At 37.6% G+C, this 27537-nt stretch overlaps 1 protein-coding gene across 6 annotated transcripts in view; it reads right to left on the minus strand.

Moving 5' to 3' along the window:
- Nucleotides 1-556: 556 nt before the first annotated feature.
- CEMIP2 (cell migration inducing hyaluronidase 2) overlaps nucleotides 557-27537 on the minus strand; it is a 78294-nt gene continuing 51313 nt past the window's right edge. For 5 of the 6 annotated variants that reach the window (XM_082401367.1, XM_082401366.1, XM_082401369.1 and 2 more), the window contains 12 exons: nucleotides 27101-27232; nucleotides 25619-25654; nucleotides 24701-24856; nucleotides 21908-22085; nucleotides 19490-19705; nucleotides 15869-16077; nucleotides 12595-12777; nucleotides 10125-10344; nucleotides 7338-7436; nucleotides 4365-4519; nucleotides 2937-3040; nucleotides 557-2583 (listed from right to left, as the gene is read on the minus strand). In XM_082401367.1, coding sequence (XP_082257493.1) covers nucleotides 2387-2583; nucleotides 2937-3040; nucleotides 4365-4519; nucleotides 7338-7436; nucleotides 10125-10344; nucleotides 12595-12777; nucleotides 15869-16077; nucleotides 19490-19705; nucleotides 21908-22085; nucleotides 24701-24856; nucleotides 25619-25654; nucleotides 27101-27232 — 1885 coding nt within the window. In that variant the 3' untranslated portion in view covers nucleotides 557-2386. Of the gene's footprint in view, nucleotides 2584-2936; nucleotides 3041-4364; nucleotides 4520-7337; nucleotides 7437-8910; nucleotides 9080-10124; nucleotides 10345-12594; nucleotides 12778-15868; nucleotides 16078-19489; nucleotides 19706-21907; nucleotides 22086-24700; nucleotides 24857-25618; nucleotides 25655-27100; nucleotides 27233-27537 lie in introns of those variants that run through there. The other variant, XR_014247277.1, reaches the window with a different exon arrangement.

The raw sequence follows: 27537 nt of genomic DNA on the forward strand, positions 1-27537 counted from the left end.
GAGACAATTAAGGACTAAAAACTCTATTTGAAAGTTCGATTGAAAGGAGACCATAGCGAAATGCTTTGTTTAGGGCTGGGAATTCTGTAAGTAGTATAGGAACTGCAAATAAAAATAACAGATAATCTTAATTTTGTTTTCCTCACAAAAAAATTATAGACTGAAGTTAAACAGTGGGCCTATTATATTAGTGCAGTGGTTCTTAAACCTGGCTACATGTTATTAGCATCACCCAGAGAGCTTTAAAGAAAATTCCAATGCCCAGGCTGCACCCCACACCAATTAAATCTGAATGTAGGAGCTGGGGGGTGGGGCCCAGGACTTCACAGTTTTTAAAGCTCCCCAGGTGACTCCAATGTGCAGCCAACATTGAGAACCTCTGCATTGGCCTTATGAAGATTACTTAGTTTTACAAAATCTACTTAGTGGAGGACAATTTCCCTTCCTTATGTCTGCCCATAGGTTCTTTACAGCTGGGATAGGGAATAAAAAATGACAGATGGACTGATTGACTGCTTGCTAGATAAATAGAGTCACACACACATATAAAAAAATATACATGCACACATATTTTTATTTATTTAACTTAGGCCCTGATCATTAGCATATAAATCAGAAAAACTGAGTGCCTTAGAACGTACATATCCTCTCCAAATCTTTAAAGAGCCAAACTCTAAAAATCACACGTAAAAGATATTGGTCATAAAACACACACACGCACACACACACAAACAAACTTTAATCACCTTGAGGAACGATGATCCAATAATATATTTAATAGGTAAGATTTCATTCATTGATATACAAAAAAAAAAAAAACACCCCAAAACCTAAACTTTGATTAAGACATGTGCCCTTAGCAAGAGCACTTACAGTTAGAAAGGTTTATCGGTAGCACTTTGAGGTAGCATATTTTATAAAGTAATAGAAGTCACAGAGCTGCTCTGCAGTTTCTCTTGGACATAAAAGGACAGGCCATCAGCCGTTGCTCTTGGTAGAGAAAAGTGAATTTGTCTGTACTCACTGCCAAAGTCAACCTGAACATATTCCCTCGCGTCTTGCCATGGCCATCCCTCCACTACACTTCATGCATTGTGGGTTTAGGAAAAGGTAAACGCATTACAATGCTTCTTTCCTCTTGGTGTGGTGACATCCCAGGCTGTGGCACCAATCTTTTGCTACATGCAGTGCTCACTGGCAGGAGATGCATGCACCTAGGGGGAAGAAAAATATGGCATCACAGTGCCTTTTTTAAAATTGGCTCTAACAATTTAATTAAGAGTAACGGATTCCTCTAAGGCTAAAAAGAGGTTTCTGAATATTCCCTCCATTATTCTGGCCCTTAAAAGGTTCTCCCTTTTTTCTCCCCCTGAGTACAATATTTTGGGGGTATCATTAAGCTTTCTGCAATTGTCCTGCCAGGTTGGTGGGCAGTAAAGCTTAAAAAAAAATCCACACACAAAAACAACAAAAAACTGGGTGCAGGAGAAACTCCAAGAACAGACTTCCTTTGTGCAAGTTGAAACAACCCAAGTTTATAGTTCAGGAAAATGGCCTGCTTCTTTTTTTAAAAAATGTAAATATTTAGCTCAGCTCTGCATTTTAAATACAAGTATACAGTCAAAACAGGCTAAGGATTAAAGCTGCAAAAATGGTCCCACCAACATCAGACAATGGTGCAGGTCAAATTTTTGCCCAATGGTCACAGATTAAAGGGATGTCTAACCCCTAAAAGCCCTTTGTCCCAATATATTCCATACTTCCTGTTTGAAAGTTGAACCCTTAGAAGGAATCAATATACAAATGAATAAAAATAGCACACGTCCAGGCAAAAAAGGGCATGAGCTGGGCCTGAGTTGCCACTTAAAACTCTACCATTCAGTATCATACCAAATCCTCAAAGGCTGCCTGGAACCAGGGCCCAAGGCATTCCTGAACATGCCAGCCACGCAGGTCAACTGCTGATCCAAAGTCAACAACACAACTGAGCATTAGACTTCAAGTATCCAAGGTGCTACAAGAGCTGGTCCTCTCAAGGACTCAGGCTGACTCTCAGAAGCCCCCTCCCTCCCCCAAGATGTCCCATTGTACAAAAGGTGAAGCACTGCTTATGGTCACTACAAAACACAGGAGTGGGAGGTGAGGAATAAGAGAACTGATCTCTGAAATATACCAGCCTAACAAATACAAATAAATTCTTTAACATTTTGTACAACTAGAAGGTGCGTGAGCCCGTATTCAAGCAATCACTTTAAATTCTTTCTTTTCTCCCCTTTCTGTATCAAACAGGAAAATAGTTCCGTTGGGTTAACAGTGTCATTTTAAAATGCCATAAATTAAATAAGTTAGTTCACATTTTTTCCCCCAGCTAAGTTACAGTTAGTCTCTAATGTGCTTTTGAAGTTTGCTTCAACAGCTCCAAGTCTCTTCGGCGGACCGTGCCAGCTCTGGGACAACCATATCCATCCAGCTGCAAAGGTACGAATTGTTCAAGCAGCCCAAGGCCCTCTCTAGCAGGACTAGTAAACAGCTTAGTCCATGATGGTTTAAAGTTTCCACTGAATCCCAAAAATATGGTACTCCCTTAAAAAAAAGAAAAGGAAAAAGTTCAATTTGTACCTCTACTAGTTCCATGCAAGATAATGTGGGAGGTGAAGCGGAGGTGAGCAAAACAAAGATGGCTGTGAAACAAAAACAAAAAGAACTGTACTTCCTTACGTCAGAGAATGAACTCTTACCACCCACCTCTTGCCCCAAATAACAAGCCACATCCCAACACACTTCCTCTAACACTGTCTCCTGATTTAGAAATTATCTTCATGATACCCACCCCAGCCAAACAAGCTCATGAAAATAGTCTGGTAGCTATACTCCACCATAAAAATGCATATGTTGCTGGCCTCCTAAGAACTTCACAGAAGAATACAAATACAAACCTTTGTTATAAAGATTGGCTGGTTTGGCTAATCCCAGAGATACTAACGAATCTGAAATATTCAACCGCTTTATCTCTCCTCTTGTGCTCAACAGGACAATTGACCTGTAAAAGTTAGAAAATCAGAGCAAATTTCAGTAATTCAGCATGTATTTATTGAGTACTGTTCTGAACTAAATACAGTATAGAAATACTAGATAAAAGCAGAACTCAAAAAACAAACACAAAAACACCCCACATGCCTTTTCATCCTTGCTATTACAAGTGTCCCCTTCAATGCCCCACCTAGAACTTATGTTGCTATTACAAGGGGTCTGTAAATGTGGGAAAGCAAAAGTCATTTAGGTCAGTTGACCTAGTGGATGGCTTGGGACACAGCTCCGTCATGGAACAAACTATTTTAACAGAGGAGGTTAGTTTTGTTAGTTTCAGATGCTCTCTATACCTACCTACGTTCTGTTATCTATTTACTAAGTAAATGGATAAATGCCAATTCTAAAAAAAAATGAAATAAAATCTGTTCTCCATGGTTTGGTTTAAATTGCTATTTTTATTGTGAGTATATCAACACACACATTCAGATCTTTTTGTGGATTCTCTCTTCTGATCTCTCTATCCTCTGCCACTACTATACCGGCTTAATTACTATGACTTTACGGCTTATTTTAATACCTTTTGTGTCTGCCCAACACAAAAAAAGAAAGATTTTTCTCCTGTGTACCTTTGTTCAGAGACTAACAAAGAAAAATGAATCAGACTAGGGTTCTTAAAAGAGAGACTACACACTCATTCACTTAAAACTCAATTTACTCCTGGGGAATTCCCTGGCGGTCCAGTGGTTAGGACTCCACGCTTTCACTGCTGAAGGCGAGGGTTCGATCCCTGGTCAGGGAAATAAGATCCCGCAAGCCACGTGGTGCAGCCAAATTAAAAAAAAAAAAAAAATCAATTTACTCCTTTCCAGTCACTTCCAAGTGACCCAGGTGACAACTTCCTATACTACAGTCATAGCACAATGCTGTCCGAGGGTTCATCAGTGGGACAGATGGCTGCAAAGGTAAAATTGTCTATAAAATTATCTATAAAATTGCTTTAAAATGATAATGAGCCTTCTGAGTGCATTGGGTACCATGTAGACTAACTTAATACTAAAAAGTGGGATAGGAATGATCCAAAATGTTGAGCCTTTCTCCTTCCAAGAGCCTTCCCATCATTTGCAAACTCTTCTAACATCCAAGTCCTCACTTATCAATGACAAGCAACTTGGATCACACAGGCATCAACCTGAGACTAGGAAGGAATCACTATCTTTCAAGAATCCTAAATACCCTAAATGAGTAAAAGGGCAGGTAGACAAACCAAAGCTCAGAGTTAACCGGATGTCATCTTTAAGGTACCTTATCCCTCACACAGAGCAAGCTTCACCTACCTTGGAGGGATGCTTGTTTTTAAATACTCTTCCATGAGACTGACATCAGCAAAAGAGAAAACCTTTTTTTCCGTCAACCGGAAGGGAACACTGCAGGCATCCACAATCAGGAGGAGGACGCCCTCACTTCGGAAGGTAAAGTCAGTGCCGTTGATCTGAGAATACAAAAACATCTGCGGTCATCACCATTTTGGCATTTCCAGGATGACTTGTCTTTCCAGCCCCTTTCTGTCTGTCTTCTAAACCCATGAATCAAATAATAATTCCCAAACCCAAACTGCATATTCCACTACTCTTCCTCTGCCAACATTTGAAATTGAGCCTGTGTTCTCATGGACTTTTGCCTTGACTGGTCTTTTCTGACTGGCTAAGTTGCTACAAGCAAAGCATGGCAGCCCACACTCAGCTGAGCAGGGTGACTCTCTGCAGGCTCAGGGCCTTCATTCTTACACACGTACTCTCTCACTGGGGTCAGAGCTTTCCAACTCAGTGATCAGGTGGCAGCCTCTATACTGCATTGGTTCGGGAAAAATACATGTATCTATATGAAATAGATATCTAGTCAGATAGATAGATAAATAGATAGCATGCTTTAACCCGCATAAACCGCCCCCATTATAGTTTAGATTTAGAACATCAGAGAAGCCAGATTGCTTCATCTCCTTTGTTCCATATATAGCTCTCCTTTAAAATCAAAATGGAAAAATGGTAATTTTACCAGGATTTAAGCCACAGGGTATTGCTATATCTTGTTCACCATTACTATGAACTGAAATTTCCAGTTGTCCTCTTTAAATTAATGGTTGGAGACCTTTTCAAGAAAAAGGAATTCCAGATACATCCAAATTTCATTAATTCCTCAACCAAAAAGGAAGGGAAAAAAACTTACTAGACTGAAAAATGATTTAACACTAATTTAAGTCATAGGCACTGTTTCTCTTTAAAATGTGTGAAATTATAAACTATGTTAAAAGCTAACAAAGGAGAGATGCTCTCTTCACTACACCTGTCCTTGCTTGGAGAAGTGATACTTAAATTTTATTTCTAATCACTAATGATCTCATAGGAATCCAAAATGGCTTTTTGCCTGTATTTAAATAGCCCTAGTCTAGAGAATAATTCTACAAGTGCTTGACATAAAGTGCCATTTTATATTTAGAAAGACTGAAAGTGACTCAGTTATTTTTAAAAATCGGAATACTTAGAACTGAGACACATTTTATAAAAAATATACATAATGATCCTTAACACACCCAAACTGTCCCCTTGAAAAGTACCCCCCAAAAACCTGTTACTTAAAGGAAACACAAAATTTTCCGTAAAAACTAAAGCAAGGCCATGTCCAGCAAAGACTCTTCAGGTAATGCATGTGAAAAGTACTGGAGGTAAATGTGACAGAACACAGTCCTCTGTGATCTCTTTTAGGGTCCCAGGCACCCAGTGTGCAGCAATGGAGTCAAACAATGTCTACAGACCCAGAGGAATACCCTACCTGAGATTGTCTGGGCAAAACAATATCTTCTTTAATTATCTAGTGAGCTAGTAGAGCAGAGAGACTCAGCACCAACTTGCTTCCCTTTGCAACTGACACCCACCAGATTCCACACAAGTAGGCTGGGATGGGTTCTTCATGCAGCTGACTGCATTGAGATGTTGAGCTAACAAACTTCATACCAATAAAATTACATCATGAACATACTACAAAATGAAGAAATGCTAATGTAGGGCAATAGGTATATATACTTGAGAAATCTTTGAGTTACATAGGGATCTTTCACTCTTTCTCTCTTTCTTTCTAATTGTGGTAAGAACACTAACATGAGATCCATCGTCAAACATTTTAAGTGAACAATATATTATTACTGACTACAGGGACAATGTTGTACAGCAGATTTTCAGAGTTTATGCATTTTACTCAACTGAAACTTTATGCCTGTTGATTAATAACTCCCCATTTCACCCTCCCCCCCCTTAAGTAGCAGTATTTTTAATTCAGGGTTGTTAAAAAGTTCTTAATTCAGAGTTAAGTTCTAGAGATGGATGGATAATGATGATGGTTGCACAACAACATGAATGTATTTCATACCACTGAACTATATACTTAAAAATGGTTAGGATGGTGAATTTTATGTTATGTGTATTTTAACACAATACAAGAGACTGGGAAAGAGAAAAAAGAGTAAGATTTAATTTTGCTCACATATATGTGGATTTGTGAATGTGTTGTCCACCACTTAAAAAAAAACCGAGCTCCTAAGGAGACCACATGAGACAGAGCCCAGACCCTAGCTGGGTATTAGCTGGATGGCTAGATACCTCCTACCCAAAGAGCTGTTTATATAGATGCACTCAGGTCAACTCGATTTTGGACAGGCCACATGCCTAGAGCTGGTTACCTTGCGGGCTAGCTTGGCTCTTAGCCCAAATTCCAGTATTGATATGAGGCTAAGGCTTTTAACTCCCATTAACCTACTTAAAAAAGACAACTAACACTTTGCATCTTCACTTTCTTCATCTGAAAAAAATGGGAACCAGGCAACTTCAAAATAAAATGCCGAGGAAATTTTAAAACCTTCACTTCCCATATTTTAAACAAATAACTGGGGAGCTTCTTTTAAGTTTCAAAATCCAAGGTTAAAATTTCTGCATATTGATTATCTATGACAATTTTTTTAAACCAAAAACGCCTTGTCTCCAACAGAAAAGAAATCTGAATAATTACCTGAATAATTTTAACATTCACCTAAAAGTAATCAATAAACATAATTGACTGAGAAAAAAATTTTAACAAATTTATTTTATTTATTTAAAATGCAAATGTTTAGGAGGTATTTACACCTCTACTGTATTGCTCTCCACTAATAATCAAAATGTGATTATAAACAAGTGAATGTTGCCAGAGATAATTCATGTTACCAGGATAAAATGTAAAACCGAGAAGCTGAGGCAATGTACACACCAGATGGTACTCACAGAAATAACAGACAGGTCTCCACGCTGAGTCTCTGCTTGACTGGGTGACTGGAATTGCACAGGGAGGTAGCTTTTATGAGGATCACTTGTAAACACCACCTAGACAGGGAAGAAGTTCCATATCTATGTCAACTGCATCTTCCTCCAAAAAGATCCTTCAAAATAAACTCAACTATACCAAAGCCAGTGAGTGGGTTTTTGTTTTTATTTTTGTTTTCTCTGAACTTTCTGTACATATTTCATGACCTGGAATTCTGTCTTTTGATACAGGCTTTATACGAGAAGTGTATGTTCCTAACTTTCCGGAGCAATCCCAGTTTCAAATCATTGTAATCTTGTTAATAAAATCAATTCTACAAATGACTACATAAATATGCTTTATATCTAAATCTTTGTAAACATTTCATGCAAAAACAGTCACAAATCTTTTCAAAGGTCCTTTTCAGACCAGTTATCCTGAATTGGGACTCAGTCACTCCAGGACTGAGGAAAGAAGTGTAGATGACAAGGACTACCCTGTTTAAAAACTTTCAGGGGACTGTACATCACCAGGTCTAAATTCCTCCACCAGACCTGCAAAACGTTCCACAAACAGAGCCATGACCCTATTTCCCACTATTCTATCACATTCAACATGCAGGGCAGTTCCCTCACTTTCCCACAAGCGCTTTACCTCCTCTTCTGCTACCCTGCCTTTTCAGATGTTGTTCCCCTCCCAAGAACGCCCTTCCCTTTTTCCTTCTACTCCAAATCACTTCCAGTCTCCAAGTCCCACCACCCACCTCCTCCCTAAAGGCTGTCTTTTCATTCAAAAGCGCTCTAAACTCTTCACACAATTTAGCACTTAAAAGTATATGTCCTGGGGAATTCCCTGGTGGTCCAGTGGTTAGGTCCAGCGTTTTCATTACCATGGCCCAGGTTCAATCCCTGGTCAGGGAACTAAGATCCCCGCAGGTCACGCAGCGTGGCCAAACAAAAAAAAACAAAAAAAAAAGTGTATGTCCTTATAAATCAATGCCAACAAGAGCAAATAATCATGGCAAGAACAGATAATCATGATATTAAGCATCCAGAAGCTGGACATTGCTTTGAAGTCTCAGGTCTGAAGTCAAAAAATTCATGTGAATTTTCCTACTTATTCCTAATACACGTGTTTTTGACATTCAAAACAAAAATTCCCCTCAAATTTCCAAGTAAAAGTGATGTCCCCAGATGCATCAAATAATTCTCAACTGCCAGGTCACTAGTCAATACAGTTTTAAGAAATGAATTCTGATCAATGTTTTAAGCCCAAAGAATAAAGAATGCTAAACGTCAATGCATGGAACCATTTAACAAGATAGGCCCAGAATAGTTCTGAAGATGATTAAATTATTTTATAAATTGTAGTATTTCTTATAATAATTATAAATTATTTGAAGTATTTTCAGTAATGAAGGACTTTCTTAACAAATTCAACTTAAGAATTAGGCTGGAAAATTTACTTCCCCACAAAGACTATCTGAAAATTTCACTTTAACGGTCAAAACATTACATAGGACAGGCAAGGATTCATATAAACTTCTTCATGTACCTGGTTTATTTTTTTGTCTGTTCGTTGGTTGGTTGGTTTAGCTGAATTGGAGAATAGAGGTGGCTCAAGGGTATGAGCAACAAGACTATGACAGTGAGTTGTCATCAGAAAAATACTTATCATATATCACGATAGGAAGCATAAATCCCCCTTCCTTTCCCTGTTCTTACTGCTTCCAATGGACAGAAACAAGAAAAATTAGAAATAAAGAACCTGTGCAATGGAAGAATTTTTGTTTTCTCAAATCACTTATAATGATAAGAAATAAAAATAAAGATTTAGAGGTTTTCTCCATATTAATAGTAAGCATTTCTGTGGCAATAAGGACTTTCTAAAAACTCCTCTAGGCCAGTGAAACTAAAATGTGAACATGTATCAGAATCACCTCCAGGGCTTGTTAAAGCACAGGCTGCTAAGCCCCACCCCTGAAGTTTCTGATACAGTAGAACTGGGTGGGACCCAAGATTTAGAATTTTTCACAAGTTCCCAGGTGATGCTGATGCTGCTGGCCTGGGGACCACCAAGTTGAGAACCAGTCTTCTTGACCCATGTTTGTTTATATAAAGGTTAAAGATCAATTAGGGCAATATTAATTCTGTATTTCTTTTTCACCTGGAATTAGTCTAACTTCCTTCGGAAACCCCATGCCTGATTTTAGCTCATACTTTGGATTTACTTTCATTGCCATGTTTTCTCAAGATCTAGAAGGAGACCATCTCATTAAGAATATGTCACAAGAAGCATTTCACTTCTAGCCAAAGTCAGCTTGTACTTTTAATTACAGGTAAACATAATAGCACATGCTTCAAATTAATGGCTTTTCATCTTGAAGGAAACAATTTTCATACGAGTGCCTTTTCTGAAGATAAATTTCACACTTCCAAGAAAACAAATTATTTTTTGATAACACTGACATGCAAACGTAATAGCGATACTGTAATGGAATCACATCTGAGAAAGAAAAGATGACAATCAATAAATCCACAATCATCCAGGGCAAACTGATATATCACAGGGGGAAGGTAGTTTTATTATAAATTTGGACTGGTTTGCTTCTCATGAGCATCACATTCTAGAATGGGCCAAAATTCAGGAGAAACCATGCAATATTTATAAATTGGCAGCACAGATGTTTCAAAAAAAAAATGTGCTGATTGCACAGAACCTTTTGACTTTTTCTCCTGGACCACAGACCACTTTTATTCCCTGTTTACCTGACGGGTTCCGCAGCCTTGACAGAGTCCCTTGAGCACGGATGGCATCGGCTTGAGTGCTGATGGCTTTCTGTAATACTGGGGATACGCTTTGGCCATGCAGTTACTGATGTCTTTTGAGTCTGTTGCTGCCTGGATCTTGACTCTTTCGCATCCCTGAGATGAACAGTAACTGTGACCATCCCTGTGGCTTTTGGCTTTTAGATACAAAAACAGCAACCTGCACAAGACAGAAACCAGTCCAACGGGTGTTAGATTAACTTTCAAAAACTTACAAAAATTCCTCAAATAAACTCATGGCCAGAAGGGATATTCCTCCAATAAATTAATTTTTTTTAAAGAAAAATAAACTACAAAACCAATAAAGTTGTTTCCCTTTCCTTTCTACCCTCCTAGGGTTCTAACTCAAATGCAATACCACTTTAGAAAATATTTTGATAACCTGATTCAGTAGTTATGGGCAGTATCAAAGTCGATTTCTGGTTTGAATTAGTTCAATAGGTAATTTAGGAGGATGGAATTTGGCTTGGCTCAAAAATTCCTTGGAAAACTTTACACTTGTGTTGAGTTTAGGATTTGGTAAATTAGTGTGGTTTATTCTTTTTTTTTCTTTTGGTTTACAAATTGTTTTGGTTTAAGGCACAAAACTAGAATAATTAAAACAGCAACTGTGAGACTTGTTTGGTTAAGGCCAAGATATGGTCTCAAATCAATTCCTGTGATGTTTACTAACAGCAGATGGGCCTGGGGTCCTTCTGTCTGTACTTTGGCCAAAATCAAGTGAAATGAACAGTCCTACCCATTCTGAATTCTCCTCCTACTGCCAAGATGAATGGAAAAGCAACTTCCAGGCAGTAGTCCAATGTCTGTCAGCAAACCTAGGCCTTCTAAACCAAAGGAAGTCAAGATTCTAAAAAGGACTTGATCAAATGCGATTGATTACTGGAGTTCAAGAGTTCACATTTTAACATGAGGTCATTGAACAACACAAAGTTGTGATGAGGTGAAAATCAGCCACTGTTCCAAAATCCAGTAATTTTAACATATATATGAGGAATGACAGGGACTTGATTAGGCATGGGACTTTTGATATATAATTTAAATCATCAAAATGAATAGAATTAAAAAAGAATTTGAACCTCAAAAGCTGAAGGACTCCAGAAATATCCAGATGAAGAAATACTTCCCATCTTTTTACATATCAATCATTAATTCGTGATCACCAGACTGTCCTTACAAATTTGAGCGTTCCATTTATTTTTGTGGAAAATCAACTGAGAATGTGGCAGTTCTATCATCTATAGAATAAAAGCCCAACTAGGTTGGTGAAGTTGAAATCAGAGATAATGATGATAAAAAAAAGATTTAAGCTGATAACACTGGCTGCTGCACCAGCCCTGAAGGGCAAATGAGTTGCATCTTATTCAAAGGCTAACAAGACACTTGACTGAACCCTAACCTCATTCCCCCACAGTCAGTCTTGCCACCCTTCTCTCCAGTAGGAAATTTTGTCTTTCCCCAAACGTGCCATGCCATGTTCTTCATGCCTCCATGCATTTATCCACACTGTCCTTGGAACACCTTCCTCGTCTCCTCCTAGTCACTCCTCAAGAGTCAGCCCCAGTGTTATCTTCTTGGGTTGTCACTGGCCACCCAAGGCTGAAGCTCTGGGTTATCTCAAAAGGCACACTATAGGACTTGCAGCATTTAAACCTTTCGCCCTCTGATTACTTGCTTTACATGCCCACATCCTTCAATGGACAGTGAATTTGCAGAAGAAATGTGCCTTATTTACATTAGTATCTTTATAGTACCTAGACAATGGCATAGAGTAGAAATGCCAGCTTAAGGGATGGATATTGAAGGAGCATGCTACTTTCTGGAAGAGTACAGGAGAGAGAGCCTACCATAACCCAAAGGCTGAGAGACTGTAACTGGATAAAAGCAGACAAAGCCAACAGGACCCCAGCTGAACAGGATTAGAACTAAAAAGTGTAAAGATGCAGCCTAGAGAAAGTTGAAAGCAAATATGCCATGGTTACACAGTGATTTTTTTAAAACCCAAGGTCAACTTGAGAGATAGTCTTAAAGGAAGAGAAAAATGAGCTTTCACTAAAATATGAACTATATCATATGGAAGTAATCATCTTTAGAGTCGTTATGGAAAACATTATTTTAATTTTCAATTGGGCCTACTGGTTCTTTATTGACAAGGATAATTTCTCTTTCTAAATCGCCTTAATAGGTAAACAGCAAACATCTCACTCGATTCCTACTGCCAACTGTAATTACGAGTCATTCTAGTTCTCTTCTAAACCTCTAATGGTGATGAGCAGAGAATTACCCACATCAGCCGCTTTTCTAAGCAGCCGTCACATCACAATCTATTCTTAGTTACACTGAAGAACTAGTAATTTCACCACTAAAGAAAAACAGCAATAATTCTCATTCACTGGTTGCCCCGAATTACCCTGTGCTGGAGTCAAAATAGAATTTCCTCTCAGACTGTTTCCTCTGCAATTCCTCCAGCGAATGCAAGGGCTCATACTCTTCCATTTTGGATAATGAGCCATTATGCCGCTGTAGAAAGCCAAAGGTAACCTGAAAACTTGTGTTTGACGGATAGCAGAGCCCAACTCGAATCCAGTCATTCCTATAAAGGAGAGACAATAAAAACATGAATTCACATTTCAGCCAGTACATTTCGAGTATTACAGTATATATAAATTTTAGCCATGGTCTTCTCCTCCTTAAATTTCTGCTGTGTATGGAGCCACTAACAATGAAAGTCCTGAATCCTAACACACTAATGAATCATCGACTTTTACATGTTACCCAAATTTCTCTCCTCAATATACGTACAATAATGATATGGCTTATAAAAAATTCTTGGTTTCAACAGGACTTCAGGGAATGTGAATAGAAGCTGGATAAAATGTACTTAGATACTGCAAGCAGATAATAAAATTGAGACAGTTGGGTATGGGTATACTAAAATGGAAGAAACACTAATAGCTTGATAGTGGAAGTAAGTGTACACCGGTAAAGTCTTTCCGAAGAATTTTTTTATTCATAAATATATTTTTATCTTTTATAATTACGTTAGGATAAATTCTTAGTGGTAAATTTGTTAGAGATAAACGTATATGCATTTTTAAAGTCTTTGATGAATATTACCAAATTGCCATAGTGTTTTTTCTTACCTAATGTCCTAAGATATAAAATTAATACTTTTTGAAAACCATTAAGAATATTTTCCCCTTTTTTATCATTTCTTTTTTTGGCATTCTTTAAGTTGTGGCAAAATATACATGTGGTAACATATAAAATTTACCATTTTAGACCTTTTTTCACTTTACGGTTTAGTGACATTAAGTACATTCACAAGGTTGTACAACCATCACCACTATCCATTTCCAGAACTTTTTAATCATCCAAAACAATTTTAAAACAATATGTAACAATGCCTTAAAATTGTTCACACAGATTTCATCCAGTAATCCCACTAAGAAATTAGAAATACAGACCAAAAATGTATAAGAAAAGATGTTCTATCCAGTATCATTTGTAATACCAAAAGGGGGAGAGGGGCAGGAGAAAAACAATCTAAATGTTCATAGGGGAATGGAGTAGTTAAATAAATTTTGGCGTATTTATATGCTCAGAGAACACTTGAGGGTGGAGAGACACGAGAACCCTATAAATGTTTATAATGCCTCAATTTGATTAGAAGAATTATAGGTTATTGCAATTTTTTAATGTTTTTCTGTATTTCCTTATTTTGTTTAATGAATAAGTACAGCTTTTATAACTTTTAAACTGTTATTTTCAAAAGTGCCACTATGACAAAATCCATGACCTCTCTATAATTATATTAAATTTGGAAAAAAAATTATCCATCTCCTCCTCTTGCCTCTGCCCATGATGTAACTTTTACAAACTTTTAGATAATTAAACAAGGAAAGTTGGACTGAATTTCAAGCCCATATGGAGTTTTGAAACTTCTGGGCTCATCCTTTTTTTCACCTTAAAATCTTTTTACTTTCTTAGTATTTATTCAAAAGTTATGCCTTGTATGTGCAGAACCCTGCATACCATTTGATTATAATACCTCACCTCAGATTCATAACCTGCCAGATACAACTTTTTGGATTGCGGATCACTCTTCCACATATCTCCTCCACCCTCTCTGACAATCATTTGTTCCTTCATTGACTTCTAGGCAGCTCACTGATGGGGGTGACAATATCAGATTGGCTTTTAGAACCCGCACCCTGGACACAATGTGGACCAAGGATTGAAGGTGGAGGGAGGTGGGGAGACCAAGTAGGAGGCTGCTGCAGGGATCCAGGCAAGAGAGGATAATGACCTAAACTCAGTCACAAGCAGTGACGGTGGAAAGAAGTGGAGAGATTTGAAAACATTAATTAAGCAGACAGGATCAACAGGGCTTCGCCACTGATAGGATGGAGAAATGAGAGAAAAGAAAGAGGCAAGGATGAGTCCTGAGATTTTTTTGGCTTGGTTGACTCAGTAAGTGAAGGTGCAATTGTCCAGCAAGGGCATAGAGAAGCAGCAGCCAGTGTTACAGGAAAATAGTAATGGTTCAGTTTAGAGCATGTGCCAGAGGCCTATCATCTCAGAATAAGAGCATCTACCATGATGTTCAGCCATCCTTAGAGGGGAATTCCTACATGTTCTATGTCTATCTCTGTTCATTCCAATTGGGTATTTTAAGAGAGTTCTGACGAGTCAACCTTTATGACCAGTCACGTGAACAAACCAATTTTTCAGGTAGATATCTGAGCAGTTTCATGGAGTCCCATGGGTTAACCATCACACATCTAGATAGTCCCAGCTCTTGTTTCTAGTCTCATCTTCTGTCACTTCCCCGACCTACGCTCCCATCACACTCAATCCATCAGTCCCTGAGCAGAACTAGCCCTTTCCCAACTCTGCTGCTTTTGTAACAAAACTGATCACTTGCTATCACTTCTCAGTGCAGCCTGGCCCAACTCCCTTAGGCAGAATAACTGCTCTTATATTTTGTCCTTTAAAAAACAGTACTGGTTTATTTACTTAAATTTTGTTCCACCTGTATACTGTGAGCTCCTGAAGGGCAAGTACTTCTCTCAGTCATCTTTATATCAACTGGCACACAGTAAACGCTTAAATAAATTAATGTAAAAATAGAGCCCTTGATTGAAAGTAATATTATTAGAGCAGACAACTGAGAAATCAAGAAGGGATAGAAAGATGCTTTCACATTCTGGCAGGGATGGCAAATACCTGGCATTATCCATGCCACAGTTCTTCCACTTCTTGCCCATTGCTGACATGACTAATCAGTCATACTACTCTCTTCTGTAAAATCTAAACTTGGCCTCAAAAATCTTTTTACTTTCTAGGTAACCAAGTGCTCAGCTGGAACACCAGATAAAATTTATTCCCATCCCAGCTACGGAGAATTAAAGTATTCAGCAGGCGGTATTAAAACCTACCGATAAATGGCTTTCTGCCCACAATTCCTTGACCATAGAGAAAAAGACATGCTTTTAATAGGACAGAATTCAATTTATACAATCTCTTAATTCCATCAATATAACATATATAGCCTCCCCACAGGAGGAACAAAGTACATAAAGTTGGAGTTCTTTACTTGCTACAAAGGAGATAGGTTATTGTTTTTCTCCGCTAAATTACTACTTGCCCAAGTATTTGAAATAACAGTAATAGAAGCATACTTGTTGAAGTTTATGAGGTATAGAAAAGCAGTCTTCGGTGCTGGCCCATTCCAATGGATGGTGTAGCCCTTCTCCAGCATGATCACAGGCTGGTACTGCGGAAAGGTTGCCTTCTGGTTAATTCCCCGGAGCACCATAGGGTAGGCTGGATACTCATCTCGTGTGATGGTCATAGTCAGATTCTGAGTGCTCCATGTCTGCACATAGACCTTCAAAAAATAATTAAGGATCATTATTAATAAATAAATAATGAAAATTTAAGTAGCTAAAGAAAACATATCTAGCACAAAGTCAAATGTCTCTACTTTCAAAAGAGAGATTCTATGATCCGTGCCAGACTGAGTAGTAGCCAACTTCATCCTAAGCTCCACTTACAATGAAGCATGCTTAAACTGAAATAGTAAAAACAGACCATGTGTTCTGCTAGCCAAGATCTTCATCATCTCTTCCACAACAGGCCAGCTTATTTGTTAGAATATAAAACCTTTGTGGTTTACATAGCTTGTCAAAGGAATCCCTCAATCTGAAGTACACACATACAAAAAATTAGTAAATTAATGTGAAAACTGATACCCTCTAGTCAAATCTGAAAGACTTTCCTCTGAAATAAGAGATGGAAATTTAAAATATCTCAGAGCTTTGGCTTTCTATTTTCCATGACCTACATCAGCCCAAGAAGTCATTTTCCACCCATTAAAAAAAAAAGTTATAAAGAGTTCTGCAAAAACTGGAAAAACATATTAAACTGAGGCAAACTTGAAAGCCCTGAATTTATTCCAGTGGCATTTGAGCCCCAAACTGTGCCAAAACAAAATCTTCCCCAAATGTATCCTCCAAAGAACAAACCTCAGAACAATTTCCTAAAACAAATCAGTATCCTGTAACAGAATTCCCCAGAAGTATTAAAACATTTGCAGAATGTTGCATTTAATCCACGCTACTTCTCTATGTTTTCTCTTTCTCTGATTTCTGCAGTTTTATCCATATTGATTCCTCAATTATAAATTCTTTGAGCCAGAAAGGATTCTTAACTCTCATTCATGTTTGACTATAGTACTCTTCTCTACTGACACCACTTAAAGATTAAAATAGAGATAGGAAATATATATTTTGAGACTACATTTAAATATATATGTTTAATATATTATATTTATTTATTCTGTATTTAAATGTTTATATTTGATCTATATTTCATTATATAATAGGTTAAAATATAATAGAATACACCCCCGCCAAACACACACATATATATATCCTGCCTTCTTCCAAATCCAAGAAGGATTTGAGGTGGCACATTCTCCTTATGTTACCACCTTTCTTCCCGAGCACCTTTACCCTTGGGTCAGCAAAGAGCAGACATCCCATTAAAATATATTTACAAATAGCTAAAGAATGATTATTCTATCTTGAGATCCAGTTGCTTCTATCTTTTGCTAAAAAAATACAGTATTATACATCATCCAAGAAAACAAATGGCTACATATCTGGGCTCCCAGCCCAAATTCCAAATTCTCAGGAGAAAATTTCTGTCCTACCATTCCCAGAGCCCCCTGGGCAGTATTAGACACTTTTTTCTTTCTTCATCTTCAAATATAAATAGAATTACTACTTTGCTTTTTAAGATAGAAGTTATCAGGTTCACATTCTCAAATACCTTAGAAAATCCAAAGACTATATAGAGACATTTATAATGAAATATAAAGTTTTCATGAGTGAGCACATACCACTTTAAGACAGACAAATACATGTACCTTGGAATATACATGGCTACCAATTTAACTAAAACTGTAGCTACTAAAGAATTAAAAGCTTTTTATCTTTGTTTTATTTTAATTCTAGAATTTCTATATCTTCTTAGGCATTAATGAGTCAACTTAATTTTAGAGGGCAATTCTGGTTAACAATAAAACGAATGGAAGAAGAAATCACATTTTCAACCACATTCTTTTCTTCTTTATTTTACTATAATTATTTCTCCATCCTTTCCTTGTCCTTCCCAGAACTTAGGCAAGTATGACTCCTCTTGCTCCCATGGGGATGAGAAATCCCACAACAAAGAAGCTAATACTCCATTAAAATAAACCAGAAAAAGCTCTCTAATCTTTACCCCTCTTAAGCCCTTTGTCTTGTCTATAAATGAGAATCTTTTTAAAGTTTTTTTTTTTTTTAATTTAAGAATCATAGCATTCTTTAACAGTCATGATTCAAAGTCTGAAGAGTAATAAAGAATTCTGCTCCAAGAAGCTCCCACTATAGAAAGCTTAGATGGTAGAAACCACATACAACTCAGGGGGCTCAAGAAGTTGAAAAGCAGGAGCCACAAACACACCCTTGATAGGCAAAGTAGCCAGAGCTCAGTGGAGGGGCTCCGTCACAGAACTGGTCCTTCCCCAGGAAGAACCTACCCTGCAAATAAGAGCACTCAGCAGCACATTAACAAGGGAGGCTTCTTTCCTGCCTTTCAGGCTATCAGAGCCCAGTCTGCCTTGGAAGATACTTTGCTCTTCCTCTAATTCTCCTCTCCATGCTCCCATTATCGTTTTCCTCTATTATTTCTCTTAACATCTATTATTAAATATGACCATGTAATTGTCTAAAATATGGAAATAAAATTCTGCTCTCTTCAAAATTCTGGGCAACTGATACCTCCATTCTGCAATCTTTCATCCATCAAATACCACTATTAAAATCATCTTTGCAACTTAGAGCCCTGCTCTTCAAATAATACTAATTGCAGCAAGCACTTCACTATGTGCTAGGCCACGGGTGAAATGCTTTACCAATACTCGCGCATTCTATCCTCACAACAGCCATATACGAGAGGATCTAATATTATCCTCACTGAGCAGAGGCACAGAGCAGTTAATTAACTTACCCATCTCATATTTAAGGAAATAACAAAGCCAGAATTCAAACCCATGCAACCTGGTTCCGGCATCTGTGCTCTTAACATACTACCTCCCTAATTATTCCATCCTCTTATACTGGGCATCCAGTTAATAAATGCACACTAGCTTAATGTTTTCAAAGAAGTGTTTCCCAATCTATATCATCCCCTTCATATTTTCATAGACATTATATCATAATGTAATTTGCAGAATTTCCTTGGATTCCTTCCTTGTCCACTCATTCCAATTCCTAGCTCTGTTTCTGAGAACATCTCACTTTCCGTGTGACCTACTGATATTCTGCCTCACAAGTCAGAGTCCCTAATTTAGAGATAAAAATAGAGATAATAACCCTGAAAGCGAAGAGTGAAACGCCCTCTCAGGGGACACAGCTGTAGCACAGCAAAAAAACCTGGCCTAGGAACTCAGGAAATATGGGTTCTCACCCCAACTACAACCCAACCATATTTAACCAAGGGCAAGTTATCTTACTTCTCTTGGGCTCACTTTTTCACTTTTAAATTGGTTTGGAGTGGGGGAACTTTAAATAAAATTCTGTGAGTCTATGATTCCTAATGAATTTTTTTCTTTTTTTTTCCCTAAAAAAAAAAAAAAAAAACACCCATGCTTTGGAAAGTATCAATCATCCCAAAGAGCTGAAGAGTACTCCTCACAGAAGCAGTGTTGTCAGGAGCTGGTAAGGAATCAGGCATCACAATGCGTTCTGGCCTACCTGGGCATAGTTCCCACTGCATACCACTGCATTCCATTTGGTAACATTTACACAGCTTGGATGGCGGATCAGGTAGTTGTCAATTCTTCCCACGTAAGCATCCTTGTATCCTGTCACAGAGCCATCAATGTCATGGAATATGGAGTTCTTATCACCATCTAGCTCACAGTCTTCAAACCAGGGACCAGGCTTTCCAAAGAAGACATTGAGAGACACCTGAAAGCAATGAAAAACAAGGACATCGTAAAATGAGGGCTCCTGCCATGTTAGCCAGCATTCCCTGCAAGGACCCAACTTCATATCCATTACAATTACTTTAAGGTTAAAGCAGTTCTGAGTCACAGAATAGTTGTCAACCAACATTTTTGATTAATTATGACATGCACGGGGAAAAAAATTTCCCAAAGCCTTGTAGAGTTCAAGCAGCAAGCGTTCAACTTCATCTTTGGTATTTTCCCTTATTTCAACTTAAAAACTATTACCTGTTCCCCAGATAAAACTAATCCATGGTAAGAGAAACTAGAATAGTTGTGGGAAGGGGAACTATGCAGTCATATGTATTTGTTAAAACTTATGAACTTTATACTTAAGATCTCTGCGTTTCCCTGTAAGCAAACCATACCTCAATTAAATAAAAATCTATTATAAGTTCTATCTCCTGAGCTAATCATTTTATTTCACTCCAAATGCTTTAGTTAGCTTGTTAATGACCCCTCCCACCAAAAAATAAGTACAGTTCCAAACTAAAACACGATCTAAGTGTTGCCTTGGTATGGTTGCATGACCACTGGACTCACTACAACTTGTTGAAAAGTGTGTGTTATCTTCTCTCTCCTCAACATAGACCAAGTCCAGCTCAGTAATTTTCATGTCGGGTAATGTTAATTCAATGCCCTTATCGAACACATAGTACACAGCTGCAAAGCAGGCTGCAGGTTACATGCTTTATAATCTTTAGCTGCTTCTTATTAGTGGTAAGTTACTAATGTTATTCAAGCCATGCAGATACACCTCTACAATGCTTTTATCGGGAAGTTTTAAAATCAGCTGAACATCTAAATGATAAGCGGCTCAATGGAAAATCAGTGATGTGTGGGACAAGTGGCTCTAAATTCTTAGTTCTAGGCTCTTTTCTCTTTTTCCTTATACCTCCTATGGTTAACCTAAAAGAAGTCTAGGGCATATTGTCCACCTTTTTAGGAATAACAAATATGACAGACCATTCCCTTTATGAATGGTTTCAGAGCATTGCCACCTTAGAGAATTCCAGGCTGATGAAACACCAAACTGAAACAGCATGGATTCTCTTAGGCTGTCAGAACTCTAGAACTCTGCAACAAACGAAACATCTAAAAACTGTTTTTTCAGTATGAGCATGTCAGTGATCACCAAACTCTGTGCATGGGGAGAGCCATGTGGGCACTAAGCGAACATCTAACCTCTACACTGGAGAGGTAATCCAAGACCCACCCTATTTATTTACATGGGACCCTATCCACAGTGTAGCTCTTCCTCTTCCCCTGGAGTTGTGTGGCCTAGAAGAGAACCAGTCAACCAAGCTGACAGCCCAGTTTGCACGTGTGCCTCTGTTCCATGCCTCAGCTATTCACGAAAACCAGATATAGACTTTGGTAAACTATCTTAAGTTCTCTTTAAAAACTGGGCAACCACAGAGTTTGCCTGTGGACGTGAATGAGAGAACTATGAGCCACTTTCCAATTGTGGCTGCCTGTGGGAGCAGAAAGCAATACGGTCTGAGACTCAATCTCTACACCACTGTCATCTTAGAAGTGGAAAGATGGGGAGAGGCCGGGAGTATATAATCAGATTGTCCTGTGTATTAATGGTTAAGAGGGTACTGACGAAACTACTAAGAAAACTATTTCTGTGGCCTGCGGCATTGTAAACAATTATTTCTAAGTCTTCTTTGCAATCTTTATAAAAACCTTCCAATAGTTCACATAAGAAATAACCTAATTTGTTTCATATCACCCCACTATTCCTCTTCTTTCCCAATCTTTTATCCTCTAGTTCCCCAGAAGAATAGATCCCAGAAAAGTAAAATACCAGGTAAAACCCAAATCTCTTCATGATTATACTATATTTCACCAAATTATATGTCCTCTTGTTCCTATGAAATTCTACAATTCCCATCCCCGTGTCATCACTTTAAGTCATTTTCCCTTTGAAGATATCACCAGAATATCAGAAATACCCCAGGTCACATGGCACTTCTGTTCTCACCTTGAACGGAGCAGCACAGAGTACATAGAATTAGGAGTTGCTCTTGCATAGATTTCTCCTCCCAATCGTAAAAACTCAGTACGAACCCTTCGTTTGTGTTTTCGTCTTTGGAAATGTGCCATCCCTCCTCTTCCCACCATACTCACTGTGTAGGAACCATAAGAACATACTTACATGTGGACCAAACTTCACAAGGGAGATGTTATTCCTGGGGGTTATCTGCCAAGAATTCTTCATGAGGAAGCCAATAGCACTGGTATGCCTATCTGGAGTTGGCACATATTGTTTGAAAGTGCACCTGGTGACATGAATGGGCCCATCATAGATCTGAAAGCCTCTAATTGGAAATGTCCTGTTGAAATACAAGATTTTGTTTAATGCATATGGGCCCGTCCCTTTAACAGCACTTCACTTGTGTACTTGTTTTATAAATACTGTTGAATATCCCATATACACTAAGCACAATTCTAGGATACAGTGGTAACCAAGCAAGATCTCCAATCAAATGAAACCTACACTGCAGTGAGAAAGGCAAACAGAAAAACAATGGACAATTTCAGATAATAAGTGCTTAAAGAAAGTAAAGACATAGTAATACAATAGACTGGGTAGAAGAGAGATGCTATTTTGGATAGAATGGAGGCTTGTCTGAAAAGGTGACTTGGCTTCCTTGAATCAACTCAGTTAAGATCTTTTCTCTGATAACTCATATACTTTAGCTTTAGTTCCAAAATCTCTAGCATGAGAACAAAAGACAAATCTGTGCTTAAACAGAGAGAACCTCCTTTCAAGCCACTAAATGATAGTAATAAGGAGAAATGATATGCCTAAAAGTACAAAACTGTAAGTCTGCAAGGCTTACTATGTCAAAGGGGATGGCTAGATTGAGAAATTTGTTTTATTCATTTTACTCCTTTCTGTTCCAACACAAACTCCTTAACCTACTAATCATATATTATTAACCATAATTAATGTACAAAACCCATAATATTCTGGATCCCTTAGGTTTTTCCCCTATCACGTTCTTAATGGCATTGCAGAGGACCTCTATAGCAACTAATTAGTTTACAACTTGGTGGTGTTTTACAATAAAAACATAGATGCTAGCAAGCAAATCAAATAGCCTAGTTAAAAATCTATGCCTCTTGATGTGTTTCCAAGGATACATTACAAAACGGTCATCTGCCATAGAAAAGGTTGTAAAGATACAGTAAAATAAAAACTGGATCCATTGACCAACTAGGAATCTTCATTTCGAAAATTCCTCCTTAGCAAAGAAGCAATAGCATTTCGAAATAAAACTAAAGGCCAGTGTAAAATAAAAATAATGGAATTGAATTGGCCACCATTTTTACTGCAGCCCATACCCAACTAATACAGCTTTTTTTCTTTAATTTACATATCAGAAGAGGCAGCTTTAGCCTAATTGTAAAGAGCAGAGCACTGAAGCCAAACTAACAGTGTTCGAGTCCCACCTTAGCTATTTTTAGTAAGTTACTCACTTATAAAGCAGGATAATGACAGCACCTACCTCAATGAGCTTTGCAAGGATTAACTGAATAATAAAGTATTTTAGAACAGGGCCTGATACATCATAAGCATTTAATAAATGTTAGCCATTAAAAATCCATGAGGGCTTCCCTGGTGGCGCAGTGGTTGAGAATCTGCCTGCCAATGCAGGGGACACGGGTTCGAGCCCTGGTCTGGGAGGATCCCATATGCCGCGGAGCAACTGGGCCCGTGAGCCACAATTACTGAGCCTGCGCGTCTGGAGCCTGTGCTCTGCAACAAGCAAGGCCGCGATAGTGAGAGGCCCGCGCACCGCAATGAAGAGTGGCCCCCGCTTGCCGCGGCTAGAGAAAGCCCTCGCACAGAAACGAAGACCCAACACAGCCAAAAATAAACAAATAAATAAACAAATAAAATAAAAATATTAAAAAAAAAAAAAATCCATGAAGTTCCTTTCCTAGTGGCTTCCACGGTCTAACAGGAGTTCTACACATAGCGTAGCATATAGTAAAGACGTTCAATATTTCCCAACAACAAACACAGGCGAGAGGAGCCAAGCATAGGCTGCCCTTTGCCAGGAGCTAGTTAAGCCCTTCGGCCAACACTCATTACCTGTCCCCCAAAGCCAACTGTCTGTTTGCCCCATCCCCCTGACCTGTCCTAGCCCAATATCCAGACACAGTGTATAGCTTTAAGGGAATTGATGTTTGATGAATTCTGACATTAGCTCCAATGTAAGGTCTTTAGAACACTAGTATTTCTCTACCTGGTTTTCTTACGAGTAAAATGACAACTCCAAACTGTGTCTCAGAACTGAGGTACAGATTAATTACGTAATAGTTCCCTAAAAGTTCTGAAGAATCTTTCTAGTACTAAGTACTATTTTAATGACTATGATTATTTTGGCATAAAACATGCCCAAAGTCTACCCCCATACCCTTTCAACATCTGAAACATTGTTAATTATACAGCTGTGGTTAGGTTTTGAGTCAGCTTTGGCATCTATCACCTCATTTTCTAGGACTCTTTTCAATAGGTAATTTCCTTTTTCCAGTGGCTATTTCTGAAAACTAACATCACATATTGAGGGAAAACTGACTCAATGTCCATAGTTTATGGTTTGGCAATTTTCTCAAGAAGGAAAAAAAAAAAACGATTACCAGCTTATATAAGGCCTTATACAGGAAGGATAAACAAGATAGGTTCCTTCATCATAAAACTGATAATGAAATCTATAAAGTGTTTAATAGTTAATGCTCCAGAATTCCAGAGGATAATACACACAATAGTAATAGCAATAATAACAACAAGAATAATAGTTTTAATAATAATAAGATAAGGTGGGAAAAGTGTCACAGTGAGAACCAATCGATACAGAATTATTACAGAAAGTTTTGTAAGGGTTAGGTTTTCATTTATTGTTTAAATTTAACACTCCTCTGATAAAGCAATGCTTACCTGTTCCTGGGTAACGTCCGAGGCTTCTGGTCTATTCCTCCAGTGCCTACATACTTGTTCTGACCACCCTGAAATCCGTAATTCCTGCTCTCCCCAACAAAGAGAGATTCAGATACCTCTTGGCTGGAACCTTCATCACTTGGGAAGCTTCCGTCACTGTTAAAATGAGAATAATCATTAACCACACATCTCTAGGAAATTTAAACTGACCCTCAAATGAAGGCAAGCTATAACTTTAAAAACCTAAAAATTTTCAAAGTAGCCAGTAGCTTTTTCTGATACATATTAGTGAGTCATCAAAAGGTGCCTCAAAATTGAACATACCTCTTATAAATTAATATGTGCTTGGCAAATTAGATTTAAACAAACGAGATTTAATTTAGCAGCAATAACTAATTATTTCAGTCCCAAGCAACAATACTGCAAATGAGGAGAATAAACTTGCCCTGGACAATAATTAGTGGACAAGCATGTTTAAGACGGCAATGAGAATAACTGCTATCTGGAGAAAAATATATAACATAAAAAGTTTAGTTCTTAAAGACCACTGTGAAATTAGACCAACTCCTATGAAAGAAAATATTTAATCTGCTCCCAACTTTTAATCCCTTCCTCTTTATTCCCCTACTTTTTAAGATCTTGAATCTAAAGCTCAAGTGTTTTCTTTTAAGCAAAAAATATGGTGGGCCTACTCTTCTGTGTAATTCCAGCTAGATTCATCTCCTACTTTGGTATAAATTCAATTAATCAATAAAAGTGTATTTTTGGCCCTCAAGTGGCATCAGGAAGTGAGTGCTAATTTTTTTAATGTTAATAAATGATATAACATTCCTGTGTTATCAAAAAGTATATATCAAGGTTATTTTACCTTACAGCTTTAAAATAATCAGATAAGTATTTTTAAAAGTAATTACAAACCTGGCAAAGGTCAGTCCTATTCCATTATCTGCAAATCTATAAGAAAAAAGAGAATGAGGGAACATTTTAATTTATCACATCACATAAGAAGAGGTAATTCTCTCAAAATATTTAATTGTCATAAAATCCAGGAAGTTCCAGTAATGTTTACTGTCCAAGACCACATAAAAATTTCACTTTCCAATAATGAAAAGCATAGGCTCCACAGTGAAGGCACCTGGTTCCAATCTCAGCTTTGCCAATTACTAGCTGTGCGGCAAGTTATTCAACCTGTTTGTCCCTCAGTTTTCTCACCTAAAGGTTGAAATAATAATATAAGCTTCCTCATAGGATACTTGAAAGCATTCAAATGCTAATTAGTGTCAACTATTTAGAACAGTGTCTGGCACAGAGTAAGCAGCAGGTAAGTAAGTGTTAGCTATAATTATAATTTTTATCATACTTGGCCCCCATATCTGTGGGTTCTGCACCCACAGATTAAACCAACTGTGGATCAGAAATATTAAAAAAAAAATTCTGGAAAATTCCAAAAAGCAAAACTTAAATTTGTCCAGTGCTGACAACTCTTTACATAGCGTTTACATTGCATTTACAACTATTTAGATAGCATTTACATTGTCTTGGATATAATAAGTTATAGAGATGATTTAAAGTATACAGGAGGATGTGTGTAGGTTATGTGCAAATACTATGCCATTTTACATAAGGAACTTGAGCATCAGGATTTTGGTACCCATGGGGAGTCCTGGAACCAATCCCCCACGGATATCAAGGAACGACTAATTTTTAACAATTAGATCATGGTATTCTCTTCAAAACTTTTCAACATTAATACCCAAGCTATTTCTACAGATTTTATACAATATCCATTTTTTTTGCATGATAAAAGTCAGAGATGATGGTAAAATGCCAAGCAGCTAATATCAGTACCAGTCAGAAAAAAACATTTTTCTAGACTCCTGAACACCAAATCTTACCTCAACATACATCAGACTTCTCCTAAAATTATACAAATGGAAAAGTAAGATGCTTACTGCCTCAAGTCATGTTAAGACATAAGTCAACAGACTTATTAAGGGAAAATTCAAAACTTTTGTTTTGAATGGCAGTGGAAGAACATCAGGAAACTGAGTTTCCAAAGGAAGGAAAAAAATGCAGGTAGTTTCAAAATCTTTATTTAGCTCTCTGACATAGACCATGTTTGTTACATAAAGTTAAAAGTCCCAGTTTCTGTTCAATCTCATCAAAAAGCTCTCATGTCACCAGACAAGTTCAGTTCCAATAAAAGCAGCAGAATGAGACGATTCCAAACATTTGCAGTCAGTTAATGCTAGCATATTTCCTCAGAGCTTGTTCTATTAGTAATGATACTATGATTCCAGAAACCACCACTGTACTTTCAGTCTACTGGGTTTTTAAAAATAGCCTTAAAAAATAAATACATCAGTGTCATCAGATAATAATTTCATAGAGAATACCCACGCTGAATTCTGAACGACAATGTCTCCCCCTCTGACCCAAGCTCCGTTATCATTATTTTTAAAAGCAATGAGCCTGTCAATTAAAGCAGCAACACGTGGCTTTTCAGGGTCTGCATCCTGATGAGGCCGAAACCTTGGGGTTAGGAGAAAAAAAAAAAAAAAAAAAAAAAAGGACTTTTAAAAAGAGTAATGAAAAGGCAATGTAAATAAGCTATTTACGATTATAAGCTTAAGTGTCAAAAAGCAGAATTTAACTTTGAACAAAACAAATCTAAAAAAAAACTCCTTAAGACACAACTTAATTATTTGCATTTCAAATATTGAAAAAAAATACAAATTTGCAGAGAACTGCTTTCATATTTCATAGTTTATTTTTAATCAATTTATATTATAAAAGGGACATTACAGAACACTCTAAGCACTGAAACCATTTCAAAG

Source organism: Balaenoptera borealis (assembly GCF_965194805.1).
Source record: "Balaenoptera borealis genome assembly, chromosome: 8".
NCBI classification, from domain to species: domain Eukaryota; kingdom Metazoa; phylum Chordata; class Mammalia; order Artiodactyla; family Balaenopteridae; genus Balaenoptera; species Balaenoptera borealis.